The sequence below is a fragment of the Siphateles boraxobius genome, unplaced genomic scaffold, assembly GCF_051911475.1.
Source record: "Siphateles boraxobius isolate OS27281-9 unplaced genomic scaffold, OSU_SipBor_1 65, whole genome shotgun sequence".
In the NCBI taxonomy this organism is placed as follows: domain Eukaryota; kingdom Metazoa; phylum Chordata; class Actinopteri; order Cypriniformes; family Leuciscidae; genus Siphateles; species Siphateles boraxobius.
The window spans coordinates 19,256,653-19,274,356 of NW_027509192.1; the positions used below are offsets into that span (position 1 = coordinate 19,256,653).

General features: G+C 46.1%; 1 protein-coding gene and 1 long non-coding RNA gene across 2 annotated transcripts; both read left to right on the forward strand.

The window, feature by feature from the left end:
• The first annotated feature begins 781 nt into the window (after nt 1-781).
• On the forward strand, nt 782-16,143 carry LOC143720471 (uncharacterized). Its single transcript, XR_013196576.1, has 3 exons — nt 782-874; nt 1,032-1,131; nt 15,958-16,143. It is a non-coding gene; the product is annotated as an uncharacterized LOC143720471 (long non-coding RNA).
• LOC143720470 (uncharacterized) lies at nt 1,372-7,972 on the forward strand. The gene is made up of 2 exons (XM_077209938.1): nt 1,372-1,511; nt 2,074-7,972. The coding sequence occupies exon 2, from the start codon at nt 2,245-2,247 to the stop codon at nt 7,954-7,956; it is 5,712 nt and encodes a 1,903-aa protein (XP_077066053.1). The 5' UTR covers nt 1,372-1,511; nt 2,074-2,244; the 3' UTR covers nt 7,957-7,972.
• Nucleotides 16,144-17,704: the final 1,561 nt, after the last annotated feature.

Sequence of the window (17,704 nt, forward strand, 5' to 3'; positions counted from 1 at the left end):
CCTAAAACATTTTATCAAGCATTTGTTGTTTTGTTAAACCTTTTCTTACAAAACCTATAGCCCAATCAGTACAAACATAGTCTCAAAGTCTTAATAATTCACAAGATTTAACAAGTTGTCAAATTCGTACAATACTTGTACATAATCATGCAGCTTTTACTCCTAGTGCTGTCAATGGCTAGTGCCTCAATTCCTGTACTTATTTATCCTCCATATTTGTAAATCAGTTGCGCACCTTCTTGGAAAGTAGTCGGATGTCCCATACACTGTCAGAAAAGTTTATATTAATTGCATTGTATTCATTAAAATTATTACAAATTGGACCCTGTCTGTTGATGTTCCAATGATACATGATGTCTCTCCACAACTCATAACCTTCCTCTGTTTGCAAGAGTGGAAAAGCTAATTTGACTTGTCACATGACATCAGATACTCGATTATTTTGTCGTAATCAGATCAGTTACACTGCTGATAACTGTCCCATTTGCATGTAAATCATGTTGTTGTTTTTTTACATGCTATCATATAACATATTATATCATGTTATCATAATCACTTTTTGAAGTTCATATGATTATTGCATGCTATTAAAGACATACTTTTATTCATAGAAATGCTCACATATCAGTGAACTTATTACATAAAAATGCTTTTAATATATAATTATGCAACACTCCTTACATAAATAAATCCTACTGTTATATATAAACTGACTATATGCAAGTAATGTATTAAAATTACCTTCCTTTCTGTTTTGCAGGATTATCTTTTTTAAAGCTTTACAATATCAAACTCAACAGCTCTTTTAGGAACCAACCCTCACAAGATCTACTAGTGAGTCGCAGCAAATCTTGCCGTGATCAGCCCTTCCCAGGTAAAGTTTCTACAATATTTCAATCAGTATTTACTCATCAAATGTTCTCCCCTGAAATCGTATGGTAAATTAACTTAATTATAACTGTGTTAATTGGTATGTTTCAAGAACAATAGTAATTCCACATAGAGTAAGTGGAGACTTTCTTGTTTTACAGCAGAGAAGGAAGACCAGTCCTTATATCAACGCAAGCTAATCGAATAAGTCCTTTGTTTCAGGTGAGGAAGAAACATCTGGTGCCCAAAGAAGACAGAAAGGTGCGTAAGTCCATTGGTATGTCTTGTATTTAAACAATGCTGTGTATTACATAATTTGATCTTGACAATTTTACATTGTAAGGATTATCACTCGATTTTTATAGGTGTTCTGGCTCTCTATGCCCTCTGGTATTGCATTAGTTTGCCGCTGTATTTATTTATCCTACCCTCTAGGGGTCAGTATCTTCTTTAGCGGGTTTGGGTTTTTCTTCTATGTTTTTTCGCGTGCGCAAGTTCAACGCACGTTAGTGATGAGCGGAAGCAACAGGCAGAAAAGTTTGTCTCACGAGGTGTTAGGAAAATGTTCCTGAGGCGTTTACATTTCTTCTCTCCTCTCAAACCCCCGTATATCTTCGAGAAGCGTTGATATGACATAATCTGTAAGTAGCCTAATTTATTGCCCATATTGTTTTTCTAAATAATCTGTTATTTGAGAGGTTATGTTAACTCTTCCTAGCGAACGTTACTAGCTTCGTGTTTAGTATGCGATCGCGCAATATACTATAAGTCGATGCTATATATAACTCTGTTGTTTTTTTTGTCATCCCGGTCGTCAGATTGTACTTATAGGTTGTTTAAGATTGAACGAATAGTCTCGGTGATTCCTGTATAGCTTTGATGAAGACTGGGTGAATTCGCGTTCGACTAAATGTAATGTAGAAAGAACAAATTTATAGCTTTATTATTCAGTAGCGGGAATTTATGCCGGGATCTCAGACACATTGATCAATATTCTGAACTGATTGTGAATTTGTGTACAATTATCTGCAGTATATTCAGCAGCCTGCATGATAGCGTCTTGGTGCAAGTTGTATTGTTTTATCACTGTAATCTGGTGATTCTTATGTTTTGTATTCTAATTATTTCTAATATGTAAAGGCACAACAATGTGTTTTGATTTGTTAAATGTATCTTTGATAGTATTTTTTTGTATGTTCACAGTTTTACAGTAAAAAGACAAGAAGGAAAAATAGTGAGAAGAAAACCGAGTCTTGTCATTCCTGGAACCTACTTTCCTTGTTGTATTGTTTAGCTCGCTGCATAGGCTGAGTCGCTACACACTCAGTTGAGGGCAGAAGAGTAAAAAGATTATCCATCTAGCAAGCATTCGAGATGTCTCAATCAGGAACTACGCCACCTATGTCCCAGATGGTAGCCCGGTCGGAGTGCCACTCACGTTCTTCACGCCGTTCGTCCACCAGCCAAGCTGCAGCACGAGCCCGAGCAGACGCAGAAGCTGCCCGCACCAGAGCACAGTACGCCAAACGCCAGATCGATATGGAGGTTGAGAAGGCGCGCATCGAGGCAACGCTAAACGCTCTGAAGAAGGAGGGTGAAGCTGAAGCAGCGCTTGCTGCAGCTCATGTCCTGGAAGCGGCGGCTGACGAGGAGCACCACGCCATCGACCTCACTGATCAGAGCATCTCCCCTAAAACGCCTCCTTCCATCAGACGTGCTCGAGACTATGTAAACGCTCACTTCACCAACGTCAGTTCGGAGGTCAAAGAAGAAAGGCCTGACACAGGACAACTGGTCAGTCATGACGACTCTCGCCATTTACAACAGAGCCAAACACCAGTCGCTTCCTCTCCAGATGAACATCTCACTGATTTTGTAGGCAGAGAGCAGCTGATGTCCCCTCCTACACACATAAAAATGGACATTACACCCCAGACTAGACCTTCAGTGACTTCACAGTCTGAACTGTCGGATCTAGCAGCCTACCTAGCACGCCGTGATCTGCTCACAGCCGGATTCAAGGTTTTCGACAACCGTCCTGAGTCTTACTTGTCCTGGAAGTCCATCTTCGGCAACGCCATAGTAGGCCTCAACCTCAAGCCCAGCGAAGAACTTGACCTTCTAACCAAGTGGCTCAGTGGGGAGTCACTTCAACACGCTCTGAGGATCAGGGCGGTCCATATGAACAACCCACAAGCAGGCCTCCAACGTTTGTGGCAGCGTCTAGATAAGAGTTATGGCTCCCCAGAGGTAGTCGAAGCGTCACTCTTCCAACGCTTACAGACTTTTCCAAAGATATTGAATAAAGACGCTCATCTGCTGCAGGAGCTTGCAGATCTTCTGCTAGAGTTAGAGTATGCTCAAAGTGAAAATTATCTGCCAGGCCTTAGCTTTCTTGACACCCCAAGGGGGATAAACCCGATTGTCGAAAAGCTCCCTTATGGACTCCAGGAGTCATGGGTGAAACAAGGGACAAAATACAAAAGAGACAATGGTGCAGTATACCCACCTTTCTCATATTTTGTTCAGTTTGTAAATGACTATGCCGAAATGAAAACAGACCCTAGCTTTATGTTACAAAGTCCAAACATAGTAGCTCCAAAGGTTGACAAGACACTGGTAAAACCAACCAGATACAGAGTTCCTGTTGCAGTGAACAAAACAGATATCAGTCAAACAAACGGCACAGCCCAAACATTCTTTTTCAATCCGGACAAGCAATGTCCTATTCACCACAAGCCCCATTCACTCGCTAAATGCAGGGGATTTAGGTCAAAAACACTAGATGAAAGGAAAGGTATTCTCAAAGAACACGCTATTTGTTATAAGTGTTGTTCTTCCACAAGTCACAGAGCTAAAGACTGTAAAGCCATCATCCAATGCTCAGAATGTAATAGTGATGTGCACGTCTCCGCCATGCATGCTGGTCCACCTCTGTGGACACCCAAAGACTCTAACCCTCGGTCTCAGAGCCACGGCGGGGAGTCCGATTCCCAGAGCCCTGTAACTACAACCAGTTGCACAGAGGTGTGCGGCCAAGGCCTCAAAGGTAAATCCTGCGCTAAGATTTGCTTAGTCAACGTGTATCCCCGCACATCCCCTGAAGAGAAAAGGAGGATGTACGCCATGTTAGATGATCAAAGCAACTCATCCTTAGCCAGGTCTGCCTTCTTTGACATGTTTAAGGTAAAAGGTACCATACTCCCATACACCATGAAAACATGCGCTGGTTTATCAGAGACTGGAGGGCGCAGAGCCAGTGACTTTGTTATCGAGAATGTAAATGGCAAAGTGTCCATGCTGCTGCCCATACTAACAGAATGTGATCAGATTCCAGATAATAGGGACGAGATTCCCACCTCTGAGGCTGTGTCGGCTCACCCTCATCTACAGGCAATTGCTTCGCAGATTCCTCCCCTGGACCCATCAGCAGAAATCCTTCTCCTCTTGGGCAGGGACATCATCCAAGCTCACAAGGTCCGCAGTCAGGTGAATGGTCCAAACAGTGCGCCTTATGCTCAACGCCTTGATCTGGGATGGGTAGTTATAGGCGATGTCTGCCTCTCAGGGGTCCACAAACCCACAGTGAACTCTTTTAAGACGAACATTCTTAACAATGGCCGCCCTACCTTCCTCAGCCCCTGTGAAAACAAAATCTGTATCAAAGACAAATACACAGAAAGCTGTCATACCCTCAATAAGGCACAAATTGAATTGGGCAGACACATTTTCCAGCAAACAGCAGATGATGACAAAGTGGCACTTTCAGCAGAAGATGCTTTGTTCTTGGAAATTATGCACAAAGAATTTGCAAAAGATGATGCGAATAATTGGGTAGCTCCTCTCCCATTTCGCACCCCCAGACAGCGTTTGCCCAACAACAGGGGCCAGGCCCTCAGTCGTTTAATGTCGCTCCGCAAAACGCTGAAAAGGAAACCTGAAATGAGGGAGCATTACGTTGAGTTTTTGGATAAAATCTTCAGTAAGGGCCACGCCGAACCAGCTCATGCTCTTTCTCCAGACCAAGAATGCTGGTACCTCCCTAGTTTTGGAGTTTACCACCATCAAAAGCCAGGGAAAATTAGGGTAGTCTTTGACTCGAGTGCTCAATACGACAATGTTTCTCTCAATGACGTGCTACTAAAAGGGCCAGATCTCAATAACACTCTCGTGGGAGTTCTGATGCGTTTCAGATTTGACCCATACGCAGTCATGGCAGACGTGGAGCAAATGTTTCACAACTTTCTAGTCAGAGAGGACCATCGTAACTACCTTCGCTTCTTGTGGTTCAAAAACCACGATCTGGATGGAGAAGTGCAGGAATTCAGGATGAGAGTGCACGTATTTGGGAACTGCCCCTCCCCATCAGTGGCCATCTATGGACTGAAACGGTCAGCGATGGAGGGGGAAAGGGAATACGGCAGTGATGCAAGAGAGTTCATTGAACGTCACTTTTATGTAGATGATGGACTAAAATCATTCTCTTCCACAGATGAGGCCATTGACATTCTCTTTAGAGCCCAGAAAATGCTGGCTCAGTGTAACATACGCCTGCACAAAATCTCATCTAACTGTCCTATCATCACAAGTGCCTTTCCAAGTGAGGACCTTGCAACGGACATGCAGGGCCTTGACCTCGGGCAGACTGCCCCTCCCATCCAGCGCAGCTTAGGCTTGGGCTGGGACCTGTCCACAGACCTGTTCAAGTTTCAGGTAACAGTCAATGAAAAACCCTTCACTAAACGGGGAGTGCTGTCAGTTATTAATAGTGTGTTCGACCCACTTGGCTTTGCCGTCCCAGTCATTGTAGAAGGTAGGGCCATACTGAGAGACATTTCCACTGACATTTGTGAATGGGACACCGAACTGCCTAAAGGAAAATTACAACAGTGGCAACAATGGAAGGACTCCCTCAAATATCTACGACAACTTGAAATCCCCAGAATGTACACCTCAATACCACTATCTGCAGCTCTAACTAAGGAGATCCATGTCTTTTGTGATGCCTCCACTAAGGCAGTGGGCGCTGTTGCTTACCTCAAACTCACAGATAGAGATGGACACAGTGAAGTGGGTTTTCTTCTCGGCAAAGTACGGCTTTCCCCAAAACCAGACATCACCATACCCAGACTTGAACTTTGCGCAGCAGTCCTGGCTGTTGAGGCGGCCGAGTTAGTCCAGGAGGAGCTAGACGTCACAGTCGAACAAATGAGCTTCTACACAGACTCCAAAGTAGTGCTCGGTTACATCTTTAACAAAAAGAGACGCTTTCATGTTTATGTGCACAACAGAGTAGAACGCATCAGGCGCTTCACACAAACCCACCAGTGGCATTACGTGCCCACTCATTTAAATCCCGCTGATCATGCCACACGATCACTGCCTGCTGAGCAGCTTTCTAACTCCACATGGATCAGTGGACCCGTTTTCCTTTCCAATTCAGGAAAAAGTCAAGTACAGGCAGAGTTGTTTGATCTTGTAGACCCAGAGACTGACAATGAACTGAGACCTGAGGTCACTACTTGTGCCACCACTATCTCAAAGGATGGACTCAGTAGCGTCAGATTTGAAAGGTTTTCGAGTTGGAATGTACTACTCAGAGCTATATCCAAACTCCAACACATTGCCCAGTCATTTAAGCTGAACCCAAAGAGCTCATGTCACGGCTGGCACAGCTGTAACGAACACTCATCCGAAAAACAACTCAACCAAGCCAAGAAAATGATCATTCACACTGTTCAAAAGGAGGTTTACTCCGAAGAAATGAGACAAGTTGAAAAAGGGGTACCCCTTAAGAACTCAAGCCCACTCAGCAAACTGAGCCCGTTTGTCGACTCGAATGGAATCCTCAGAGTAGGTGGGAGGCTGAAGCGTGCACAGTTGACATCGGATGAAACAAATCCCATCCTCATCCCTGGAAAGCACCACCTTGCTCAGCTCATTATAAAACACTTCCATGGTAAAGTATGCCATCAGGGACGGCATTTTACGGAAGGGGCAGTTAGGACTGCAGGTTTTTGGATTGTGGGAGGTAAAAGAGCAATAAGCAGAGTGATATTCAGATGCGTCACATGCCGCAAACTAAGGGGGAGACAACAGGAACAGATCATGGCTGAGCTACCAGAGGACAGGCTGTCCACGGACCCTCCTTTCACACATGTAGGCCTTGATGTGTTCGGCCCCTGGCCTGTCATGATCAGAAAAACACGTGGTGGGCAATCAGATGCTAAGCGATGGGCAGTCATATTTACGTGTATGAGCACACGTGCCATCCACATTGAAACTATAGAATCGATGGACACGTCATCGTTCATAAATGCCCTGCGTCGTTTCTTTGCCATCAGGGGAGCAGTCAAACTTCTTAGATCTGATTGTGGCACAAATTTTGTGGGTGCCTGCAAGGAACTGCAAATAGACAAACAGGGCTGTCACAACAGCAAACTTCACAACTTCCTCAAAGACTCCGGCTGTAAATGGCATTTCAACCCCCCACATGCATCTCATATGGGTGGCTCCTGGGAGCGCATGATTGGGGTCACACGTAAAATCCTCGATGCAATGCTCCTGGAACACAGACATGTAAGGCTCACTCATGAGATATTAGTGACATTAATGGCTGAAATCACTGCGATAGTAAATGCTCGTCCGCTCACAGCAGTTTCTACAGATCCAGAAAACCCAGCCATTCTTACCCCTGCCATGCTACTCACACAAAAGGTTGCGACTCCACCTATCCCACCAGGTCAGTTTGAAAGCAGGGATCTTTACAGAGCGCAATGGAGGCGCGTGCAATACCTTGCCGATGTTTTCTGGAGCCGATGGCAAAGGGAATACCTCTCAGGACTTCAGAACCGCCGCAAATGGAAAGCAGTAAAACCAAATCTACAAACAGGAGATGTTGTTCTGCTAAAGGAGGCACTTGAACATAGGAATAACTGGCCACTTGGACTCATCACCAAAATCTTCCCAAGCGGGGATGGACTTGTTAGGAAAGTAGAGGTGAAGATTTTCCGCGAGGGTGAACTCAGAGCATACATAAGACCTATAAGTGAGGTTGTGTTGTTGGTGTCCAGGGACAATGCTTAAAAAAAAAAAGAAGAAATCAGGCATTTTGGTTTATTGTATTTTATCTATATTCACATGCTGGTTATGGATGACATCTTACTGATGTCAGGCGGGGAGTGTTCTGGCTCTCTATGCCCTCTGGTATTGCATTAGTTTGCCGCTGTATTTATTTATCCTACCCTCTAGGGGTCAGTATCTTCTTTAGCGGGTTTGGGTTTTTCTTCTATGTTTTTTCGCGTGCGCAAGTTCAACGCACGTTAGTGATGAGCGGAAGCAACAGGCAGAAAAGTTTGTCTCACGAGGTGTTAGGAAAATGTTCCTGAGGCGTTTACATTTCTTCTCTCCTCTCAAACCCCCGTATATCTTCGAGAAGCGTTGATATGACATAATCTGTAAGTAGCCTAATTTATTGCCCATATTGTTTTTCTAAATAATCTGTTATTTGAGAGGTTATGTTAACTCTTCCTAGCGAACGTTACTAGCTTCGTGTTTAGTATGCGATCGCGCAATATACTATAAGTCGATGCTATATATAACTCTGTTGTTTTTTTTGTCATCCCGGTCGTCAGATTGTACTTATAGGTTGTTTAAGATTGAACGAATAGTCTCGGTGATTCCTGTATAGCTTTGATGAAGACTGGGTGAATTCGCGTTCGACTAAATGTAATGTAGAAAGAACAAATTTATAGCTTTATTATTCAGTAGCGGGAATTTATGCCGGGATCTCAGACACATTGATCAATATTCTGAACTGATTGTGAATTTGTGTACAATTATCTGCAGTATATTCAGCAGCCTGCATGATAGCGTCTTGGTGCAAGTTGTATTGTTTTATCACTGTAATCTGGTGATTCTTATGTTTTGTATTCTAATTATTTCTAATATGTAAAGGCACAACAATGTGTTTTGATTTGTTAAATGTATCTTTGATAGTATTTTTTTGTATGTTCACAGTTTTACAGTAAAAAGACAAGAAGGAAAAATAGTGAGAAGAAAACCGAGTCTTGTCATTCCTGGAACCTACTTTCCTTGTTGTATTGTTTAGCTCGCTGCATAGGCTGAGTCGCTACACACTCAGTTGAGGGCAGAAGAATAGGGGTAAAACTGTTTTTCTTCAGTAGGCTACTTAGCTTATATTATGTGCTGCAATATTTTATATATATATATATATATATATATATATATATATATATATATATATAATACTTCAATGTGTATATTATATAATGTACTGACTGCTGCTTTTTGTAAATTTAAATAAGGAACAGCCAACTCTGGCCCTTTTGCGTTCTCCTTTTTGAGGTGGAGAGTTTACATCAAACCCTAATTGATCACATCTGAACATTTCAACCAAAGTCTTCATGTTTACTTGTAGACAATAGGCAGGAGGGTTTGAGGTTGGAGCTAAATCTGCAGGACAGTGGACGCTGTGGGCCAGAGTAGCCCATCACTGCTTTAAATAAAGCCACGGTTGTCAAACTGGGGTACGCGTACCCCCAGGGGTACGTGGACTGATTTCAGGGGGTACGCGAAAAAAGATCTAAGGGACTGTTCGTTTTTTATTTAAGGGGCTACCGGAGGAGTTTTGAGATCTGTTGTCAAAAAAGACTTGACCCTCCCTTCGCCAGCAATAATTTTTTCTATGACCCTCCAAAATGATTGTGAAAAAAGGCATGACCCTCCCCGATAATGTATTGATTACTTCTGTACTGGTTTGCGCTTGACTAGTGATGTAGTACTCGAGCTGGTCTCGAGACCGATTTCTGCTTTCTCGGACTCGTCTCGGACTTGTACCTTCAAAGACTCGGTCTTGACTCGGACTCGGCATTGGCGGTCTCGTCCCCATCACTAGTTAAGGCTGTAACGATAGACCAAACCTACAATAATTCGGTTCGTATCATGATTTTTTATTCTAGATTTAAAAAAAAAATCATGTTCCCTTTCAAGGGAACTCGCGCTGCGTCAAGCGCTGCGGGAACGCGTCATGAAGCACTCGTGAAATCAGTCCAATGGCGTGAAGAGACGTCGTAGGCGGGTGACATCATTGACCAGGAAGCTATAAAGCACCCCTGAACCAAACCATGTCAGCTTCTTTGTCTTCACAAGCGCTCTATGTTGAAATTGTCTGTCTATTTGGTTTGTGTTTGTCTCTACTATATATATAATATGAAGAAAAATAAGCAGCCGAGACTGGCCAGCCGGTGAGCAGGAATCATATCAGTCAACTAGCAAGTTAGATGAAAGATTTTTGCCGACTAGATCGCAACCTCCAAAGGGGGGCTTACCGTTCTTTCCTGATCTCCACACTGAGGTGTCGAGATCATGGACTAGACCAGCATCTTTTAGAGTGTTTAACCCAGCGACATCTGAATATTCTAATATTGTAGGGTTAAAAGAACGTGGTTATGCGGCAATGCCTCAGCTGGAAGAGACGCTTGCGGGCTATCTCTCCCCTGAGTGTGCATCGTCGCTGAAAGCCCCGCAGCTGCCCACTAAGCCAGTTAGGACGACATCGGTTTTAGTGGGTAGGGCGTACTCGGCAGCAGGTCAAGCGGCCGCCAGTTTACATACTATGGCGGTCCTACAAGCATATCAGGCTGACCTGCTAAAAGATATTGATGATGAATGTGAAGAGGTGGGGAGAGAAACAATAGCGGAGATTAGGAAGACGGCTGATCTGTCTCTTCGAACCACCAGGGAAGCGGCAAAATCTATCGGCCTATGGCACCTCTGGTGGCTACGGAGAGACATCTCTGGTTAAATTTATCTGAAATAAAAGAAAGAGATAAAAAATTCCCTGTCTCCCTTGCTGGTCTTTTTGGCGACTCAGTAAACTCGGTCGTCGAAAGGTTCCAAGAAGCGAAAAAGCAGGTGGCTGCATTTCAAAAATTTCTCCCCCGAAAAGTCTATGTCTCTGGGGCTGCTGGGCGGGAGCAGCCCCAGTCGAGTACGTCCTCCTCTCATAGAGCCCAGCAAAAGGTGAGCGTGTCTGCTCGTGCTCCCCCTCAGAGAGACTGGGGGTCGGGACAGCGCGCTCAGCCGAGGTCTTCCCGAGGTAGAGCAGATCTGAGGACTGTTATTGTCTCTAGGAAGGCCCAGGCAAAGAGGTCCTGACAAGGGGCGTTGGGATTTCTTTGAAATGTGCCGAGGCACCCGTCTCCTCTCGGTGCCATCAGGGTGCCGTGTTGCCAACCCTGCCACCTCCGGTGTCTCAGGGCGCAGCGGTCCTCAGCGAGTTCACATCGTCATGTCCGCCCGGAAACGTAGCGGCGTGGGGAAGCTCGTACCCTCCGAGGAGGGCTCGAAGAGGGTCAGTTTGGTTGCTTCCTGCAGGTGCGCCGTTTCAGGTCACCGAGCTGGCCGCTCAAATAACACCAGAGACCAGCCTCGAGAGGCTGGTTCCCTTAGTAGATTTTCTGGCAGCGTGGAGACTTCTGTCAAATGTCTCAGATTGGGTCCTGCGTACAGTGGAAAAAGGGTACAGAATTCAGTTCAGGTGATGCCCGCCCAGGTTCAACAGGGTAGTACACACGGTGGTGAACTCCGAGCAGGCTCTGGTAATGGAGGGAGAAGTACAGACACTTCTGCGAAAAGAGGCTATAGAAAGGGTTCCTCCCCACAGCAGAGAGTCGGGGTTTTACAGCCCGTACTTCATAGTTCTAAAGAAGGGTGGGGGGCTACGGCCCATTCTAGATCTGCGCCAACTAAATCGAGCAGTCAAAAAATTAAAATTCAAAATGCTCACGTTAAAACAGATCACGTGTCAGATCAGTTCCGAGGACTGGTGTGTTACAATAGACCTAAAAGACGCATACTTTCACGTCTCCATCCTTCCGCAACACAGGAAGTTCCTCAGGTTCGCTTTCAGGGGCGAAGCGTACCAGTACCGGGTTCTTCCGTTTGGCCTAGCACTGTCACCCCGCACATTCACAAAATGCGTGGATGCAGCTCTGGCTCCCCTGAGACTTCAGGGCATCCGCGTGTTAAACTATATAGACGACTGGCTCATCCTGGCGCAGTCGGAACATCAGGTAGCTTAGTCTCGAGATGCTGTGCTAGCTCATATGAAGACGTTGGGGCTGAGGCTAAACGTAAAGAAAAGCGTGCTGATTCCACAACAGAATACCACTTTTCTGGGCGTAATGTGGGACACAAACACCATGAGAGCCTGTTTGACGCCCGCCAGGATAAATTCGATCCTGGAGGCTGTGCGCAGGGTAAGGCTAGGCCAGTCACTTACTGTATTACAGTTCCAGAGACTTTTGGGTTTGATGGCAGCAGCGTCCAACGTGATTCCTTTTGGCCTGCTGTACATGAGACCCCTGCAGTGGTGGCTAAAAACCAAGGGATTCTCCCTGAGGGGAAATCCATTTCGCATGATCAAAGTCACACGGCGATGCCTACGTGCTCTGGTGATGTGGAAAGATCCTTGGTTCCTGTCCCAAGGTCCGGTGCTGGGAGCTCCTTGTCGTCGCTCTACGCTAACAACGGATGCTTCCCTCACCGGTTGGGGGGTGACCATGAATGGTCGCTCGGCTCGGGGTCTGTGGAGCGACCATCAGCTTTCCTGGCACATAAACCAGCTGGAGATGATGGCCGTGTTTCTGGCACTCAGACACTTTCTCGCAGACCTCAGGGGCCACCATGTGTTGGTTCGTACGGACAACACAGCGGTGGTCTCCTACATAAATCGCCAAGGGGGTTTACGATCTCGCCGTCTTTGGAGGTTGGCACATCGAATTCTGATTTGGGCCCAGGGAAAGTTGTTATCAGTTCGAGCACTTTATATCCCCGGGTACATGAACAAGGCGGCAGACTCTCTGTCGAGACAGGGAGTGGTGCCGGGGGAATGGAGACTCCACCCCGAGGTGGTGGAGCTCCTTTGGAGCCGATTCGGGCAAGCTCAGGTGGATCTGTTTGCATCTCGAGAGACAACGCACTGTCCCCTGTATTATTCCCTAACACACCCAGCCCCCTTGGGGTAGGATGCCATGGTACAGACGTGGCCGAGGCTACGTCTGTATGCCTTTCCCCCTCTGGCATTGCTACCGGGAGTTCTGGAGAGAGTGCGCCGGGACGGGGTTCGGCTCTTATTGATAGCCCCGTTCTGGCCGGGTCGAGTATGGCTGTCAGACATTGTGTCTCTCCTCGAGGGCCCTCCATGGGAAATTCCGGTCAGGAGGGACCTTCTCTCCCAGGCGGCGGGGTCAGTGTTTCACCCATGCCCGGAGCTATGGAAACTGTGGGCCTGGCCTCTGAGGGGGTTCAGCTCATAAACTCAGGTCTTTCTACTGAGGTAGTGGAGACCATGTTGCACTCCAGAGCTCCTTCTACGAGGAGGCTTTATGCCCTAAATTGGAGAATTTTCGTTGCCTGGTGTACGAGCCAGTCTGTGAATCCAGTTGACTGCCCAGTTGGTTCAGTTCTAGATTTTCTTCAAGAAAAATGATCTTCGGGGTTGTCCCCCTCCACCTTAAAAGTGTACGTGGCAGCTATATCTGCCTATCACGTTCCTCTAGAGGGCATCAGTGGGGAGACACCCATGGGTAGTTTGCTTCCTTCGCGGTACTCTGAGGCTAAGGCCTGCGGCATGCTCGAGGGTGCCAACCTGGGATTTGGCCATTGTGTTAGAAGGCCTAGCCCTGGCCCCCTTTGAGCCCATTGAAGAGGTGCCAGAGAAGTTTCTCACATTAAAAACTCTGTTCCTGCTATCTATCTCTTCTCTGAAAAGAATCCGGGATCTACAAGCTTTGTCAGTTGCTCCCTCATGTCTTGAGTTTGCGCCAGGTATGGTGAAAGCATTCCTGTTTCCAAAGGAAGGATATGTGCCTAAGGTCCCCACTAATGTGGCAGGTCCAATAATGTTGCAGGCCTTCTCTCCGACTCCATTCCAAGATCAGGACCAGGAGAAACTAAGTTTACTTTGCCCAGTTAGGGCTTTGGATGCCTATGTCCACAGAGCTGCCCTGTGGCGCAAGTCTGATCAGCGACGTGGGTATTCAGTTCCCGCAGCGCTTGACGCAGCGCGAGTTCCCTTGAAAGGGAACGTCTCAGGTTACGTATGTAACCATGGTTCCCTGAGAGGGAAAAAGACGCTGCGTTGCTTTGCCATACTCCTGGCATGCCTGTGACCAACTTGTTCGACCTATCAGATGCTTTATAGCTTCCTGGTCAATGACGTCACCCGCCTACGATGTCTCATCACGCCATTGGACTGATTTCACGAGTGCTTCATGAAGATGAAGTTGACGATGCTGACTCGCAATCTTCACAGTAACGCGCCAGAGAGAAATGCAGATTTCATACGATTACATAAGCAGAGAGCAGTCTGTTTTCCGTTTTTAAATGTTCTGTTTAAAAGTAGAAATCAAGCTTTCTATATATTTCTCAAGTCTGTGAAGTACACGCTGAGTTTCGGTTCATTTATGAGACGAGAGTCTTTCACGTGCCGGCGACTCCGTGTCATGATGATCTATTTTCTACTATATATGTACTTCTTATTTATTAAATCCAGGCAGGTGGTTGATGAAACATTAATTAAAATTAAGATACAATTAATAAAAAACGAAATTTACTTTAAAGAAAGGCTTTGTGCTTTCTGAGGTCGCTTTCAGAGCGGTCATGTCCGTAACGGAGAACTGTCACGTCCGCAACATTGTTTTTTCCCTCATTAATACGAACTCGAAAAATTTAATAAAAATAATATTTTATGTTCTGTGGAGGCCGACCCTAATCCGGTGGGTAGTATTACTTTTGTTTTGCGCAGTGTAGTTCATAGAATTACTAAAACATATTTTGCCACCTAAAAGTTAAAGATTTTTTGTGTCATGTCTCGTGTATTTCCCTCATATTAAATATAAAACGCATATTGTAGACTGATATTTTTCTAATGTCTGGAGTTTTATTAAGGGAGTGTGGATATATGAACAGACGTTTCAGTATTAAACGCATTTTCTGAGAATTTATATTTCAAGTTCGGACCTGGCAAACCGAGCGATTTAGACGTTGATGCCATTTATTTATGTTGATGCCATTTATTTATGATGCCAACGTATTTATGTGAGACTGGATTCTCAGCTTTGGTCTGCCTTAAGACCAAGTATAGGTACAGACTGTTTGTGGAAAATGATCTAAGACTGAAACTGTCCCCAATTCGGCCTAACAACGCTGCTTAGAACATCCAGGCAGATCCCTCACATTGATTTAACTGGTGATGTGGATGGAGACCTTTAATGAGATGTTGGATATGTGTTGTAGGCCTATTGTGTGTGAGATTGGGTGCATATCTGTTTAAAATCATTATATTCAGCACATTTGTATCATATGTTGACTTTTGATGAGATTTGTATCATATGTTTACGATTCTATTAACTATTCTCGACAAAATTGATACAAATAAATATTAATAAATAAATAAATAAAACTTGTTGTTAACAATTGGTGGTGTTGGGGGTACTCCGGAAGATCTATAATGTCTCAGGGGGTACATGCCTGTTAAAAGTTTGGGAACCACTGAAATAAAGCTACACTGTGTAATTTTTTGTGTTGATTCTTTCCAAAAAAACACTTTGTTCTTTCAAAATTATATGTGCTCATTCATGTGTAATTACTTCCACCAACTAATTAAAGTACACTCGTAAGTGTAGAATCTGCCATTCAGAATACATATGAGCGAGTCGCTCGAATGGTGGCAGCCATGTTGCGCCTCCATCTTGAAAATACATTAGCCAAAGAGGGAAATATCCATACCTGGAAATTCAAGTGTCGCCTTTCGCGCCTTTACGTAGTGGCACCGTGACGAATCCGAGGGGGAGATTACTCATAATAATACGGCCACAGTTGGAGTTAAAACGCCCTCGGAATGGGAGGGGCTAGAAAGCTAGTCTTATAGAATTTCACCGCTATATGGGAGAAAATCTTACACAATGTAGCTTTAAATAACGCAGAACATAAGCTGACCTGATTGTCCATTAAACAGTTTAATTTGAATTGTTTGTGTTTTTTGTTTTAGCCTACTTTCAGACCAGGACTGGAGAACGCCTGACGATGGGATGTTGAGACTTCGACCTCTGAGAAAAAGCTACACCACATCAGTGATCACATCTTCTGTTCATCAGTTATACTGTAGGGCACAACTGAACAAACTGTTTAGATGAGGAAGAAGAACACAAACACGATAGAGACGTACAGGGAAGAGCAAGAAACCAGTTTAGCTGTGATAATGAATTGTTTTTTTCCAACACAATATAAAATCTGTTCTCTTACGAGAGTATCTCTCGTACTGCGTAATATCTTACGCTATGGGGAAAACCTCTTTTCCACGAGATATTGAAGCCAAAAATTATCCTTTAATTTTGATTAATGTAAAACGCTGTGCGGCAGCGTGCAGACATAGGCAAGACGGCTCGCGCGCCTATTGGCTGCCTTGCGGCCACAGCAGCAAGCCTATCGAGAGAGGCCCTGCATGACGTGACATCCAAGGGGGGTGCTTCGCGCCCATTTCGTCGCGTCCCGCCAGAATAGGCGTGGCCTTGGCCTATAAATACGCTCGACAGGCTGATACAAACTGATTTTCAACTCTTCAGCGAAGCGCTACTGCATCGCTGGATCCGGAGTGAGAAGCCGCGCCGTCTGATTGTAAGCCTTCTGCGGGACGAGCCTTCGAGCCTGAAGTCGCTGGCCTGCACCTCGCCGCCTTCAGCTGCCGTACCTGCTACGCTTTCCGGCGTTCATATCCTTTTCACTGCTGAGTGTGTGTTCGCCGCTGCGACTCACACTCTATCTCTGTTTTCTATCTGTTCTAAAAGAGCAAGCGTCTTTTTAAAGATGCCAAGATCCTGCGGCTCGTGCCGAGCCACACTCAGCGACGGGGACCGTCATGTCATCTGCGCTTCCTGCCTGGGTGAGGATCATGCGGCTCTCGCTCTCGTCGAAGGCGGATGCCCTCATTGCGAGCTAATGCCTATGGTGACTCTGAGGACTCGCCTGGCATCCTTCTCAGAGCCTGCACTTCAACCCGCTGCGACGCCGCGCCGTAAAAAGCGCCGCGCTCAGCTCGTTCCCGAGCCCTCTCCTGCCCGCCTAAGCTCGCCGGTTCGCCCGCTAGCTTCGCCGGCATCGCTCGAGTCACTCACTGATGGACAGCGGCCGCCGTCTGCCACCGCTTCCGCCATTGAGATCGACGAAACAGCCGAGGCTTGTTTTATCCTGGCGTCGGACAGCGAAGATTGGGCGAGCTCTGTGGACCTCCCCTCCGCTGTTCGCGAGCCTTCCGGGAAAAGAGCGGGCATTGAGTCTGAGTTGATGCGTCTGCTCTCTCAAGCCGTCGACAACCTCGGCCTCGACTGGGAGGCGCCCGCGCAACCCCCGCGCAACCGACTGGATGGATGTTTCCTCAAGAAGGACCACGCCCCATCACAGTCCAGACCCGCGCCTTTTCTTCCTGAGCTTCACGAAGAAGTCGCGAGGTCTTGGAACGCCCCCTTCTCGGCCAGAATGCGTACATCTGTCTCTGCTGCATTCTCCACTGTGGACGGTGCGAAAGACAGAGGGTACCTTTCTCTTCCTCCTGTGGAAGCAGCGGTAGCATCACATCTCTGCCCGCCCTCTGCTGGACGGCGAGCACAGATGGTGTTGCCATCTAAAGCCTGCCGAGTGACGTCAGCCATGCACGGTCGCGCTTACACCGCCGCCGGGCAAGCTGTGTCGGCGCTACACACAATGGCCATCCTGCAGATCTTCCAGGCCGACCTTCTCCGAAAAATGGACG

Bases quoted from the DNA above. Each gene is read 5' to 3' on its own strand.
- LOC143720470 (XM_077209938.1), top strand. From the start codon at position 2,245: ATGTCTCAATCAGGAACTACGCCACCTATGTCCCAGATGGTAGCCCGG.